At 40.5% G+C, this 15,098-nt stretch overlaps 1 protein-coding gene across 1 annotated transcript in view; it reads left to right on the top strand.

Annotated features, from left to right (window-relative positions):
* The window catches only part of SHROOM2 (shroom family member 2), a 127,082-nt gene extending 117,657 nt beyond the window's left edge, over positions 1-9,425 (top strand). Inside the window, exons 9-10 of the mRNA XM_086768172.1 lie at positions 1,770-2,042; positions 6,576-9,425. Of these exons, the coding sequence (XP_086624298.1) occupies positions 1,770-2,042; positions 6,576-6,842 (540 nt within the window). The 3' untranslated portion in view covers positions 6,843-9,425. The remainder of the gene's footprint in view (positions 1-1,769; positions 2,043-6,575) is intronic.
* Positions 9,426-15,098: the final 5,673 nt, after the last annotated feature.

Raw genomic sequence — 15,098 nt, 5'->3', positions numbered from 1 at the left:
TTCATTCAAGAAAGTCACAGCACAGCTGCAGAAGAGAAAACCTCGAGATAGTGACATAGAGCACGACAGTATCCTGTTGTGTTTCAGATGGTAGAAAAGCAACGTTGTGCATCTGAGGGAAATGAGAGCATAGCACTGTGACCTACATAATCCAAATCAAACTGCATTTGCATTGAGAGAAGGAGGGGAAAAATCAAATCCTGCAGATTAATCAGTCAGTAAAGCAGGCATCTGTAGAACTGCTTACTACCTTAATCTTTTTGGGCACCCAGACTAACAGATAACCCAAATCCAGATTAACCTGGTCTGTGTATATTAGATCAAAAAAAAGGAGAAAACCAGCTCAAATAGTCCATGTGTTTAATTTCTACCTTCAGAAAAGCTGCTAAATTTTCAGTGTGTAGTTGCTTTCTGTTAAGATGGCAGACTGTTGTTGTCATTGTTGGGGTTTTTTTTGTTCCCAAAATAAATTGGCAATGGCTCTTCTGTGGCATCTGAGAGCGGTAGCTGCTATCAGTATGTTTCTCGGTAATCATGAAGGCTTGTAATCAGATTTGCATTTAGAAAGCAGAGTTCCTAAAGAATGTAACGAGTAGTTTTAAAAAAAAAAAATTTGAAGGAGTACTGTGACATAATGACTATTTTAAAGGATGCCATTTTCATTTAGAAATTCCACTAAGAGGTGTATGTTTAGAGAATGCTTTGGAGATTTTTCTTACCTGAAATTAGCTGAATACTAAATAGGCATCTACATTTAAATTAATGAGGTATTTTTAGGGTGTGATTCATCTCATATTAGGGTAGAAGACTAGCTGAAGTGACTTCCACCCCTTGTGCATGAGTGAAGGCTAATGGACGCATAAGAAACAAGCCCTCTTGCCCAAATGCAGGGAGGTAGCTGGGCAGAAAGGAGGGAACAGGGCTCACTGAGGAAGGAGATCTGGGTTCTCACTCTGGCTCTGCCGGTGATGCACCTGACCTGCTTTTTTTAAGTCAGGGCATATGCATCCCAGTGCAGGGGGGATTATACTAGAGTGACCCTGACAAATTGCAGATGAGGTGGTGTATTTGCCTGTCTTGGGACAGTGACAGCCAGAGGTGCTTGTTTGGTCTTTTAGCAGAGCCACTTTGCACAGCTTCGCACAGGGCTGCTTTGTAGGATACAGAAGTAGGATTTTGTTCTCTGTTCTGAGCCATAGGGATTATGATTTCCCTACAGAAATTTTGTAAGGCACTGTTAATGCTAAGATTTTCTGAGAGTGGAAGGACTGCTATTGGAGGGATGTTAATTTTATGCAAAAGGAAAGAAAAAGCTAGACAGTGTCCTAGTTTTAACTGCATCATGTGGAAAATACAGAATTGTTTATCTTCCGAAGTGTAGCTCTTCATAAAGGTATTATGGACCTGGTATTTAGAGAGAGAAAAGGATGCGCTCTACTTTATGCTGCTCCGTAGCAGGCTTTGAAGCTGTTCAAAGGAGGAGGAATGCTGGCTGGGCAGAGAGGGAAGTCCTTCATCTTTTGCCACAAAGGTAAATTCCTTTAACACAGATCTCGAGCTGAGCATCGTAGACCTACATCCTGAACCTTTGAGTCCAGAGATATAGACCTTAGACATATACTTAGACATACATTTTTTTGTAATGCATTCATTTTCAAAGCCACGTGGGAGTTTCAGTGTATTAAAATGCTAGATTTCTGTCATGATTTTCAGAAGTGGGGAGAAATGTGATAGTGCTAATAAACTCTCATCCTCTTTAATTTCCACAGCAAGAACTTATTGACAGCATTAGTAGGAAGCTGCAGGTGCTGAGGGAAGCACGAGAGACACTTCTGGAAGACATCCAAGCAAACAATATACTGGGGGAGGAGGTCGAGGCCATTGTGAAAGAAGTCTGCAAACCAAATGAGTTCGACAAATTCAAGATGTTTATCGGTGACCTTGACAAAGTGGTCAACCTCCTGCTGTCACTGTCAGGTCGTCTGGCCCGGGTGGAAAATGCCCTTAATAACCTGGATGAAAGTACCTCTCCAGAAGAACGGGTGAGAAAAGGCAATAATAATATCACTGCATTTAGTGAACCTGGTGTGGGGGGTTTTGCTTGGTTTTGTTTATCTAAATTGCAGAGCTCAGTTGATGATAGTATGTGGATAAATCTCATAAGGCCATTTTCTTTAGATTTCTTAAAACTTTTCTCTTTGCCTTGCTTTTGCTTGGAATACTAAAACAATGAGTGACTTGGTGAGAAAAAGGTGATGTTTTGGGTTGCAACATACTGGAAAACAGGCTTCTTAGCAAAAGTTTAAAGAGAGAAGGTAACTACTGATAAAAGTGTAAAAAGAAGGCACACAAAAATATTCTAATGATTAAAGATGGGAAAAGGAGTGTCACTTTGTGCTGTAAAGCAGAAAGCTTACAGACTTCTTTATACTCAACAAGGATCTTTATACAAATCTATAAGGCCGTTAAAATGTTTCCCGTCTACTACAGCTTCCTCCACAATGCATAGCAAGGACCAAGAGCAAGAAATGACAAAAGGATAAGTTTAAAAAAAGAAAAAAAAGAAAAAAAGCAGGGAGATGGGCAGGAGAGAGGCAGGCATTGCAAAAATAATTTCATAGTAGAAAACATGTTTTACCCATACAGAATAGCCCAGTAGTGATATGGAGGAATTCCCGCAGATGTGGAAATTTCAGGAGCATTTGAGGTGCTCTTACTTGTTGGACCTCATCTCTGCTGGCAGCGCTTTGTTTAGCTCCAGATCCCATCAGGCCTTAGCTGGGGAGCAGATATCTGGTGACACAGATATGCACCAAAGGCGAGATGTAGACCTGTGTGAAACTTAAAGACTAAAATAAATAAATAGAGAGGGTGGGACACAGGTATGTGTCACATGAGTTTAGTTTCTACAGTCAAATGAGCGCAAAGTGGGATTTTTGGCTTGTGGCTCTGGACTGAAGTGCCAGCAGTCCACCTAAGTGTTGTAACAGAATTTTTTCCAACGTGGTCTGTTGTTTCACCAATAAGAACCAGTAAGTGCTGGGACTAGTTTAAAGCCATGTTTTTGCTGTTTGGCCCTAGCTGGTGCCAAACATACTTGTTTAATGGCTGTCCAGATCCCTCTCTGACTGAGGCGAAGAGAAGGTATTTGACAGCTTATTAGAGGGCAGATCAAAGCTTCTGAAACTTAAAGAAATTTTATCCTTCTTTAGACTTCTTTTTTCTAAATGTGGTTGCAGTTGCCTAATGGACTCAAAGATGGGAATGTGAGCTGAGGAAAGAGCTACCAGATGACATGAGCATATAGGAAACACAGTTTGAGAGCTGTGATAAAAATAGTTTATTGGCTAGGTGTGGACAAGGAAGAAGGTGAGTAGGCAGTGTAGTAAGGGCAGTCAGAAATTGTCTGTGTGCTCTGCCATCAAATTTAGGCTGGCAGAAATCCAAATCTCTAACATATTCTAATCCCCATTCATCTTCTCATGCACCGACACCAAAGTCTTGCCATAGTAACATCAGAAACTTACCTGAAAGTGTTGCTCAGAGATGCTTCTCAGATCAAATCCCCAAGTATTTTGATTATAAATACAGTGCATGTAGGGTTACATATGCATACCTTTGGATTCAGACAGGCACATGTGGCCTTTTTGGTTGTCCTTTGCTATTTTGTAGGCCACGTGATGATATTTGGTGTACTATTAATGTACCATATAAACAAAAACGAGAAGATTACTTCCATCCCTGGGGATCATATCTCCAGTGATTATGATTATTTTTTTTCTGATTTTGTTTTTTTTGAAGATGGTGTTGTCTAATAAACATTACTCTGATAGTTTTGCACTTTCTAGGAGCCACCAACAGTTCACTAGACTTTCTAAATAAACAATTGGTCAGCAGGCAAATAATCACTGCTAAATTAATATTCTGACTATTAGATGCTCTGTCATAGGTCTTTCTTCCCACAAGGAATAGCATCAGGTATTTCAACTTTAGCTTCTGAAAGGGGCTTCATCTGAAATAGCTACCAGCCCCCTTCCTTCCACACAGTGAGACCAGTATCTTCTCATTACTTTCCTTGTCAAGTAAAGCCAGAGTGTATTGAGAATGCTAAAGCGCTGAACCAGCAGTCTGCAGATGTGATCAGGTGCTTGGACCAACAGGACCTATTATTATTTCAAGACTAGGGACAAGTTCCAGGGGTCGTAGTTTAGGAACTGGGTGCTGGAAGTCAAATACGTGGCGTCCTTCTTCGTATGGCTGTGGTTCAAAACAGCGAACAATTCTTGAGAAATACTCTCAATAGAAACAGACAAAGATTGTTCCATCAGAGGAGCTTCAGATGGCCTGTGTTTGGCTGGGGCTTCAGAGCAATGCTAACTGTAAAAAAAAAACAAAAAACAAACCCTTCTTCGCTCGGCTTGGCTTTGGTTGGTTGAAGTCAGGCAGATGAAACTATCTGAAATCATTTACACCTTTAGGCCTGATAACCCATTTACCCATTGCTCAAAGAACCTCCTCAAGAATGATGTTTTGAGCCTGCTACAGTGTGTTTCGCTTTACCCTTCAAAACAGGCTTTCTGGTGTCAGTCATCTTTGACAGAGAAATATCTCATTTACTTTCTACCTTTCTGCATCCCACTCATCTTAGTATTCCCTAAACTTCTATGAGGGCAGAGGTACTAAAGCGTCATGCAAGGTTCATAGCGAAAGTAGCATTTACTTTCCTTAAACTGTCAGGTTACTCGTGTTCATCTTAAAGTCATGCCATAGGCTTGGTAAGCAGAAACCATACAACTTAAATCTCAGGAATTGTTATGAAGGACTAAACACTTGATTGTTCTTGTGTGTGTTGACAATGATAGTGAATGGCTTGAAAAACAGAGCTATTTCATCCCAAGGTTAGGCCGGTAACTCTACAACTGAGCTGGTTGATACATGCCCTGTTGTGTTCATCAAATTCTGTCTAATTCTTCTGCTGCTTGCTCAGTGTGCACAAGAGCTGCAAGGCTGTCCTGGGGAGTGGTCTAGCCACACTCTCAAGTTTGGGCTTGGCTGCTAGTTCCCCTGGTGAATTTAGGAGAAGAGTACTTCTGTCTCTTTGGGGAAGATACTTCTGCTTGCAACTTGCAGTGGGTTTTTTTTTTCCCTGGCATATGCTCAAAGGAAAATTGAACTGTGTTTTTTCTAATAATGTGTGATTTCTGTGACTTGTCTTCCATAGCTGTCTTGAATCCTGAGTTAGTCGAGGCTGTGTATTTTAAGTACATTGAGAGCGCAAGTCTGACAGCATTTCACCTTCTGAGCTTTGTGCTGTCTATAGAAAAAGAGGCAGCGACTCAGGTCTATTAATGCTTGTTGGTGTGTATCCCCATTTGTCTCATACTTCCATCTTGAAAAGACTCCGTTTTGTAGTCTACAAAACCACTTTTCTGTAAATCCTTGAGGCTTATTATAGCATGTGTGATTTAACATGAAGTCCAAATGAAAAAAAAAACCGCACACATTTATTTGAACAGACTGGTTTATTTGAAGACATGAGTTCTCAAAGAAAATTCATCTCTGAAACAAAGCTGAAAGTTATGGAATGGTACCTCTTAGGAGCAGTTTTTAATTAAAGTTCAGAAGTCTGTACAGGAATTCTTGATGTCAGAGTAGGCCAGCTATACTCTGTTGCTGGAAGAAGACAATCACTTCTAGGCAGACATCTGAAAGAGGTCAGATTAATAAAGCTTCTGTTTCTTCCCATACGCTGCTGAGGGAGTGTAGCTGAGTGATTCAGGTGTGGCTGTTGACTGTGTAGACAGGTGAAGTTGGGTGAGATGAACCTCACCTTTCTTGCTCACGCATATGTGTGAATGGACTATAGCTCCTGTCCTCTTTCTTTGTGTGTGTCTCCATTCAACCTCCCTTTTTCCTATTTTGTCTCTTGTCAGGGCACAAAGCAGAAAGTTTACACTCCTTTTGGGAAGATGATGCTTTTTTTTTTTTTACTTTTTCTTCCCTCCTTTTGTCTTACTCCAGCTCTCACTCTTGCTTATGTCTTAAGACCACACAACTTCACATCTCAAGGAGAAACCATGCAGATTGCCACAGAACTGCAAAATATCGCAGTGTCAGGAGTTGTGTAAGAGAAAAAATTGCTCCATTAATCAGTCTGTTTCTGGGTTCTCTAACCACAGCTGTTTCAGTGTGGAAGTCTGGTGCAATATATTGAAGATATAAGACATTGCTGAGTGAAGCCTTAATTTAGAGAACTTGGATGTTTCTCAAAGGCAGCTGTATTTTATATAACTATTTTGAGCTATTAAATAGTAAAGTAGTCTTTGAAGTTCTTGCTGTTAAGGCCAATAGAAATTAATGGTGCATCTTTCATTGATTTACTACATTTTTTTTTTCCTGTTTGTTAATGCATTTTATTAGAATAAAGTTGAAGGAGCAATCTTATTCCACCTCTGTAAGTATTCAGGAAAGTCTTTGTCTTTGCAGAGAAAACAGTCTTGAGACTTAAATGCTGAAGCTGTTGTCCTGACCTGGTGAACCCAGTGAATTTTTAACTGTTTTTCTTCTCTCCTAAGCGGACGTTGGTAGAGAAGCAGAAGCTGCTGACCCAGCAACACGAAGATGCAAAAGAACTGAAGGAAAACCTGGATCGTCGAGAGCGCATTGTCTATGACATTTTGGCGAACTACTTGAGCGAGGAGAACTTAGCAGACTATGAGCACTTTGTAAAAATGAAGTCAGCCCTCATCATTGAGCAGCGAGAGCTTGAGGACAAGATCAAACTGGGGGAAGAGCAACTGAAGTGTCTGACTGATAGCCTCCAACCTGAACGGCTCAAATAAGAGGGCTGAGTTTGACCAAGGATGTGAACAGTGGGAAAGAAGGAAGGGATGAGGGAGTTTCCAAGTATACAAATTAGTATCTTGGCTTGTCTGAGTGTCTGGTAGAGAAACAAGTGCACAAAAGAAAAATAGCTCTCACAACAGCAATAATGCTCTCTTTCATGTTTTTGGGATGATGTATTTAATTTTTTAGAACACATTTTTATTGCTGGACTCTACAGCTGTTTCTCATTGCTTAACCTACAGAACACTCCACAGAAAAGACAGACTCTTAAGCTTTCTGCTCAGTAAGTTGGAAGTCTGTGGCAGTTACGCATGCAAACACCAATGTTTTTTAGAATAGGTTGTATACTTTCGTTATGTTCAGATGCTGTACAGACTGCTGGGAAACCCAACAGCAATTTATGAATGCACACAAATTTAGAAGCTCTAAATTTAGTGGCTTTTTATTTTTTATTTTTAAAGACACATTAAATAGGGGAAGCGTGCATCTTATAGCTAATATATTCAGATTGCTGAAATGTAGTGTCACTCTGATCCTGTGGCATCAGACACTTTTTTATAATATTGTATATAGGATGGCACTTTCCCCTTGCAGAAAATAACTTTACATTCAGTCTCAGTCAAACACTTCTTAAACCAGCTTGCAAATCACCTAATGGCTACCTTGCTGAAGATTTTATTTTTAAATTATTTTGCAAGACATAGCTGTACACCTTCTTACTGCAATGCAAGTAATTTTTCTTTACCAAGCTGTACTTGATTTAAGAAACAGGCTGGAAGTACTGCGACGATTTTCTTCAAAACATTTTTCATCTAAATTATTTAGAAAGATCGTTTGCTCTTTCTTGTGCTTTTAATGCATGTTTTTATTCTTCCTCCCCCAAAACCGCTACACTCTATGAAAATAAATGTAGGCTAAAGACACTGCTTCTGTATTTCTTCTGATGGCTCAAGATTGTGACAGTTTTGTATAGACAGTTAAGTTATACTGAAGTTGACCTACATAATGCTGTTTGTTCTTTCCTCTTTCTCAGACTACCAAATGCAATATAAACAACTTCTGCCATGTAAATACTGTGCATTACTCGGAGCAACTCTGCTTTGTAACTGTGAACATAAGTGGGTTTTGTTTGTTTTTTCCATTGCACAATGATAAATGAGAGGATGCTAGTTCACAGCATCAGATTACTGGTTGTGTTCCAGTAATACTGCCATTGACTTACAACAGATGATTTCCAGTAGCTCTAAAAAGAGGTGCTAACTCATGTTTTAGCGCAGTAATATGTTAGTGCTGACTTGCTCAGATACCTGCAGAGAGATTCTGTAGTGTCTAAATGTCAAGTTCCATGTTAAGATAAAGTTTTGCAGGCAAAGGAAAGTCTTAGATGACTCTGTCTATATGCCATTTACATTGTAGTACGGAAAGCCTCTCTGTAGACAAGCAGGTTGCCCAACAAGAAGCCATTTCAGAGGTGGATGTGAATGCCAGTTTGTAGCTAAGCAGGTTGAAAATACACATAGTTAGGTGTTGAAGAGAGAGAAAGTAATTCTTCCCGCTATTCCTGCAGTGGCAGCATTCACAAAAGGTTTTCTGTCCTTACCTGAATCCTCTCTTTCGTGAGGAGAGAACCAGAGAGGCGCTGACCAGCAGATTGCTTGCAAGCTGGGGGACTGGGGAGCAAAAATCTTCTGGAACCAGTTCCTTTACAGACAGGTGCAAATGTTAAAAGGACTGTTGCCCCCCTTATAGTGCACTACTTTGTACACCTGGACCAAATCTTTAATGAAATTGTGTCGATGTGTATCAGTTGAGGTCAAATGGAGCTACCATTTTACAAGACCTACAGCTGACTTTAGTTTCTTCCTCCTAGTTCAGAAACGTAGTCTCTGGCATCTCACATATTTGCTGCTATGTTCCTAGGACAAGTGATCCCTTTGTCCTTAAACTTATCCCTTAACCATAACAAACCCAAAACTAAACAATTCCCAAATAAATTATGCTTGTCTTTTAGCTTGGAGAAAAGTGTGCATTGTTTTATCTGTGGCAATTTAAAAATTTTACATATTGTGGTTACTCTGAAATGTGTATGTGAAATGTGAATAATAATATAATTACAATGTGTTTGTATACAGTACTTTGATTTAGATCTTTCTGGTAAAAGGTAGCAATATTGTGAATGCTATATATATATTATCCTTTTCACAGAACAGTTGTGTAGACACCATTCTCTCCTTTCCTTTTTTAAAACTGTGTTGAAAATCTCTCACCCTGGGAACCTGAAGATGGTTGCCTCCCAATGTTATATGTAAATCTGTAAATAGCTATACTGTTGCTTTTTGAAAAAAATCTGGTGCTAATGTTTTGCCTTTGGCATCCCAGGGATGGCTGTTTCTTCACCTTCTGTTGTTTCCAAATCTAGATCTCTTTGTATAGTGAAAGATTTCCACTGTTTCTCCAACTGTTTGGATCCTGAAGCCCAGAGTGAAAATGTACAGTTTTTCCTGCCTGACACGTAACACTTACCTACTGATAAATGCTATTGCTTGACTTTGAGAAAATAAACTGTATATTTCAATGTAGAGTTAGTTTTTGTGCGCAGTTTTAACTGTCAAAACCAACTGTTCTGCTGTGCAGTGTTAGCCATCTCGTGGTGCCCATCAACGCTGCCTGTAGCTTCTAAAGACCGGGCCAGTTATCTTGTGATCTGAAGTAGCTTGCTGTCTTTTCACAGATTTTTTAACATCTTGACTAAGTGATCATTCTCAAGTTCCCGGTGTAAGTACCAGAAGTGTATTCATATCCATTCAGTACTTTTAAGTGTGTGAGTATGAGAGGACAGAAAGGAAGATGTGTTACAAGGTGGATAAAATAAATCAGCCTCTTGTGACTTACGGAATATATACCAGGGAAGAAGTTAAGATTTTTCTACTTGGGCAATCACACTGTTTTGGCTTAATTCCATGTTTAGAATGGTACTTCATATGGAAATATCTAAAGTCAGTGGTTCTCAAGATTTTTTGCAAGAACAGATCACTGTGAACTCCCCTTCTCTAACAGACTTCCACCAAAACTGCTTAATTTCAATTTAATGGAGTTTCTAAGATTAACTGCAGAATCTTATGCGTTCTTGGGAAACGCTGTCAAGTGTACACAAATTTGTAGCAGAGGTGACCACAGATAATGCTTTATAGCTTGCTAAATCATCCTGGAAATTAATTGTCTGAGAAGGTCTTTACATAGAAACTATGTGGGAATAGGGAGTTAGGGAAGGAAATAAATACCTTGGGTATTGTAGTATTTTTCTAAACTTCTAACTATGCTTTTCACCCCTTTCTTCTCTCCCTCTGCATGTACATGGACCCATCTCTTTGTTCCTGGTTTCCTGGGCACTTGGTATAATCCACAATGGCAGCGCACCTCTGAAATCCTGTGTTTCATTCTCCCTACCTATTGTTTTGATAATATTTCTGTGAATAAAGCTGTTCCATTTGAAGTAGGTTAACTTAATTGAATACATCTCAGGAAAAAAAATCTGAATTGAAATACATTCAATGCAGTTCAAATAGCAGAAAGTAATTTCTCTCTCAGACTACTATGGCACACCTACAAACACAGTAGGTATCTTTTCAAGATGGGCTACATTTAGGACCTTTTTCTGGGTTGTAACCATGTGGGCAGACAGACTGTTGGTTATCTTAGGCTGACTTATTTTAGTCAAAACAGTTGAGCCTTTCCTGAGAACAAGGCTAGTAAAATGCATTTTTTTTTCTGGCATTTTGAAAATCTTCACAACGGCTTCATTTTTAGGTGCTTTGATACTCCATCTTGGAGGCAGTCTCCAAAATTTGGCAGGGGGAGATGGCCTTGTGACTAGGCTGTGCCTTCCGATACTGCCGAACGTGTTGGTGTTAGCGGAGTCTGGCGCTCTAAATCTAATTCTCACTTCCTCTAATTCTTCTGGATGCAACAAACTGCTAACGGGTAAGGTTGACAAGAAACTTGCTCACTACTGCCATTACCTATTGCCTGCTGCTGCTCTGGAAAACTTTGCCTGGTGCTGGCTGCTGCCACGGGTGGGATACTGAGAATATCTGGACTACTGACTAATGCTGTAGTTTCTGGCATCTCTTCTGGGATGCAGCAAGATGAGGAATTCTATGCATCTCCTGCTCCCTAGGTGTGAGTTGTTAACCTAAAATAGAATAGTACCAGCAGAGAAGAAACAGATTCCCACCACATACCCACTTCTACTGAAATATTTGTATTTGCTGTTTGTGATTGCCTGTCTTGACATGGGAGAAAACTTAATTAAAGCCAACAGATTTGTGACTGTGGAGTTAAGATTTACAAGCTGTTGAAAGATACAGAAGAATAATCATAGTTATTTTCAGTAACATAAATCTCCAGCAAAATGCTATCTAAATGGATGCTACAAGTCACAGGTGAGAATACTCAAGAATCTGAGATCTATGTTCATATATTTTCACGAAGTTTTTGAAAGGAAAGCTTTTCTTAACATATACTAAGTTGTGACTACGTTAACTAGACCTTACTCATTCCAAGCAACTTTTTTAAGAGGAGCCAGTATTAGCTCTGAAAAAGCTGTGGTCTGACATGGGTTGCCAAGAGTTGTTAGTTTGCTACTGTTCCTTGTGATAGCATCATTTGCTAGCCTCCTGATGGAGAGCATGTTCTGTAAACCGGGTAACGGATGTATAGTTACAAGAGTTTTACCAAAATGTTATTTTAGTTGACTCAGTTCTGAGTCCAGAAACGTGAGAGGAATTAACAAAATCCTCCTGATGAAGATCATTTCAAGCATCTAGTTTCAACATCTCTTTCGCTTCCCAACTGTCTTCTCTTTATCAAGTGTTTGTTACTGGGAAATTAGCCTTGTGTCTTCTCGAACAGCCTCACAGAAATACAAATACAAGGAGCAATTGCAGAGTAAATAATAAGCAATGGAAGATAAGATTATTTATCTCGGTATCTAAATAGAAAAGCATGAGTCTTGCTGAGTACCACTCATAGCCACTCCCAAGAGTTACAGCTTCAGCAGCTTTCACACACAGGTATGGTTCCTCCAGAGATAAAAAGGGAAATAAAACAGATGATCGAAGTGGCCAACACTGACCTGAAAGGGGTGGAGCAGGCCAAGTTTGTTTCACTAGTAATGGGGTGATACAGATCTCAAGTGAAAACTGAGAAAACATGGAAAGATCAGTACCCTGAAGGAAGACAAACTGAACAAGCAGTAAAATGCACGAGGGCTGTGAGTCTCCTGCTTTTCTCTTTCTCCATACGTGATACAGGAAAAAACATACTGTCTCCATATGCTAGGGCAGGCATTTTTAATTACTGTAGTGTAAAAAAAAAACAAACCCTTAAAGCATCTTTGAAATTTAAACTTCTGGAGAACAACTCGGAATTTCAGAATCTCAGGTGTCAGTCTTAGGAGGAGACCATCATGCTGTTAAATGCACTCAGTAACGCCCCTTCCTTGGCTGGGGAGACACTGGCACGGCTCTGGCACTAACAAGCACTCACATGGAGGAAGAAGTCCTCCTTCCCCTCTAGTCATCCTAATTCTCTAGCTAGGCATGCTGAGATGCTTCAGTCACCTGGGCTGTGAGATGAGGGTGTTTTCTGTCTTGTACAGCACACCGCACGTTTATCGAGTGACTGACCTGGCGTGTGCTCTCGGGTTTTGCTTGCACAATTGCCACCTCTTAAGAGCTTGATTTACCACCAGACTTTTTGTTGAGGGCAGAGCAATATCCAATTTCTGCTTACGGTGGATAGTCATGTGCTGCCAGGAGAGTACGATTTAGAAAGCCAGAAGCAAAGCTGGCCTAAATATTCAGCCTCAGCGTTTGGGTTTCAACAGAGAGTGGAGGATTTGGGGTTTCTGTTCCTAGAACTACTTACATCATTCATGGTAGGCAATCAGGGAATTAAAAAACAGAAATAGTCCAGGGAAGAAGGGAACCCAGAATCTGTCCTACTGCCCTATCTACCCTCCAGATGCAGGATGTAACATCAGGCTCTGAATCCAAGCTTAAAGCACTGGCAAACTGCAGCAGTAAGACAAGCACTAAATGCTGTTGAGGATACAGCTGCAGGTGCACCCTCCTTCCGGTTTTGGTTTGGATTTTTTGGTATTTTTTTACTCTGAGGTTTCTGGGTGCAGACACTGATACTAATACCAGTATTGAAGTCTGACTCTTCCTCTTTAGCCTGTATGGGGCTGCTAGATCTGGATTACCATTTTGCTACATAGCTGGGGGCCTAAATTAGGAGCCTAATTAGCCTTGGTTCCCTCTATAGGCAAGGTGAGATAAGATTACCAGAACAACTTGGTTCAATTCTGATATCTCTCCCTTCCCCACCTCCTTCTCTTTCTCTAGGAAGACGAAGCTCCTAATTGAGGCATTAAAATCCCAAGCGGGATTAACCCATGCCTTAGGTGTCTAGCTCGGCATTACATTCTAAAACCCTGGGTGTTGCGGCGCACAGCATTAATTGTAGGTCCATCTGTCAAATGCCTGCACACGCTGAACCCTTTCAATTTGAACACAGAGTGTGTGTCTCTGAGGCTTGAGATCTAGGGATTCCTACACAACTCTGTTCAGTCCCTCTCTTCTAGGAATCCTCTGTGTGTGTTTGTGTATATTTATAGTTCAAGAAGTAAATAAAACAGCCTTTCCTTTTACTTTTACTGCAATGGGGGAAAGAAGAACTAGGTGAAATGACTGTTGTCATACTGGTTTTGCAAAGGTGGAGTTATTTAGACTAGCGTTTTTCTACAAATGGGCAGTTCCACCACACAAATGAGAAAGATGATTATGAAACAGGCACAGTGGTAATGGTCACCACTTGCCACCTTTATGGCAAACAATGAAGAGGAAAGTTGTATGGTGCAAGGTTGGCTGTCTGGGTGTGTTCAAACAAATTGCCATTTCATACAGTGACATGCACAGCAATTAATCAAGGAGCAAGTGATGGAGATCACACAGACATGGTGATGGCATACACACCAGAAAACAATGACTCTCAAAAATTGTGTGAGGTCACAGTGAATGAACAGCTCCTATAAACACTGCTGTAGGAAAAAGGCTGAAACAGTGCCTTGCAAGAGAAGGCGATCACAGGGAAAGTAGTGTCTTGCTGTGCAATATTACTGAAACTTCCTAAAGTATTGTGTCTACTCCTACTATACATAGCCAATGCAAAGGTATTGGAAAACTGGAAAACATTAGAAAAGACTCATTTAAATTCTTATAGAGTAGAGAGACTATTAAAACTGAGCTTTAAAGATCGCTGTGTATGCACTACCCAGCATTATATACAAAATGTGACTCATTTAGCAGAAAAAAAGTCCTGTCAAGAACCAGCAAGCACAAGACAGACACGTGAAAATCAAAATCACGTGCAAATGTTCAAGAGTGTCAGGAGTACAGTGCTGGTATCTTGAACAGCAGGGAAAGTGTGCAGTGTGAAGGTCAGCCGTTAAAGTCTCTGGCAGTCAGGAAACACGGAATGAAAATTTTATGGTCACCATAAATCCACCTTTCGTGTCCGAAGTTCTTAGGTTACATGGTTACATACCAAGGTGTGACTACTTTGGTAAATATTTAGACTGCCAACGGTTTTATAACAGGGGTCTTAAAAGAGCAGAAGTAATTATAACACGTGGCTTTTGTAGGTTGACAGGTCAGGAAAAGAGGTGGGGGTTTGCAAGTCCTCAGTCTGCAAACGGGGCTTGTGTGCTCCGGGCAGGACGTCTCAGTCAGACGATCTTTCTTCTTCCATTACAGACCCTCTCCATGCATGGACCTACAGGAATTGCCACAAACTCTTCTCCATATACTAGGCTGGCTAGTTATAGAATCATAGAATCCTAGAATGGTTAGGGTTGGAAGGGACCTTCAAAGGTCATCTAGTCCAACCCCCCTGCAAGGAGCAGGGACATCCCCGACTAGATCAAGTTGCTCAGAGCCTCATCCAGCCTGGCCTTGAATGTTTCCAGGGATGGGGCATCCACCATGTCTCTGAGCAATCTGTTCCAGTGTTCTACCACCCTCATTGTAAAAAATTTCTTCCTAATATCTAATCTAAATCTATGATTTAGTTACTAAGTTTGCTTTGGTTTTTCTCATGTTTTCGGAGATAATGTGTTGTGTATGGGCGAGTCTCCTACCAGTGCTCCTGTATTGACAAACGTAGCTGTCCGTAAAAACATTTCCCCGTGC

The sequence above is a fragment of the Chlamydotis macqueenii genome, chromosome 1, assembly GCF_036417535.1.
Source record: "Chlamydotis macqueenii isolate bChlMac1 chromosome 1, bChlMac1.mat, whole genome shotgun sequence".
Taxonomy (NCBI): domain Eukaryota; kingdom Metazoa; phylum Chordata; class Aves; order Otidiformes; family Otididae; genus Chlamydotis; species Chlamydotis macqueenii.
This window is presented reverse-complemented; position numbering and strand designations above follow the sequence as displayed.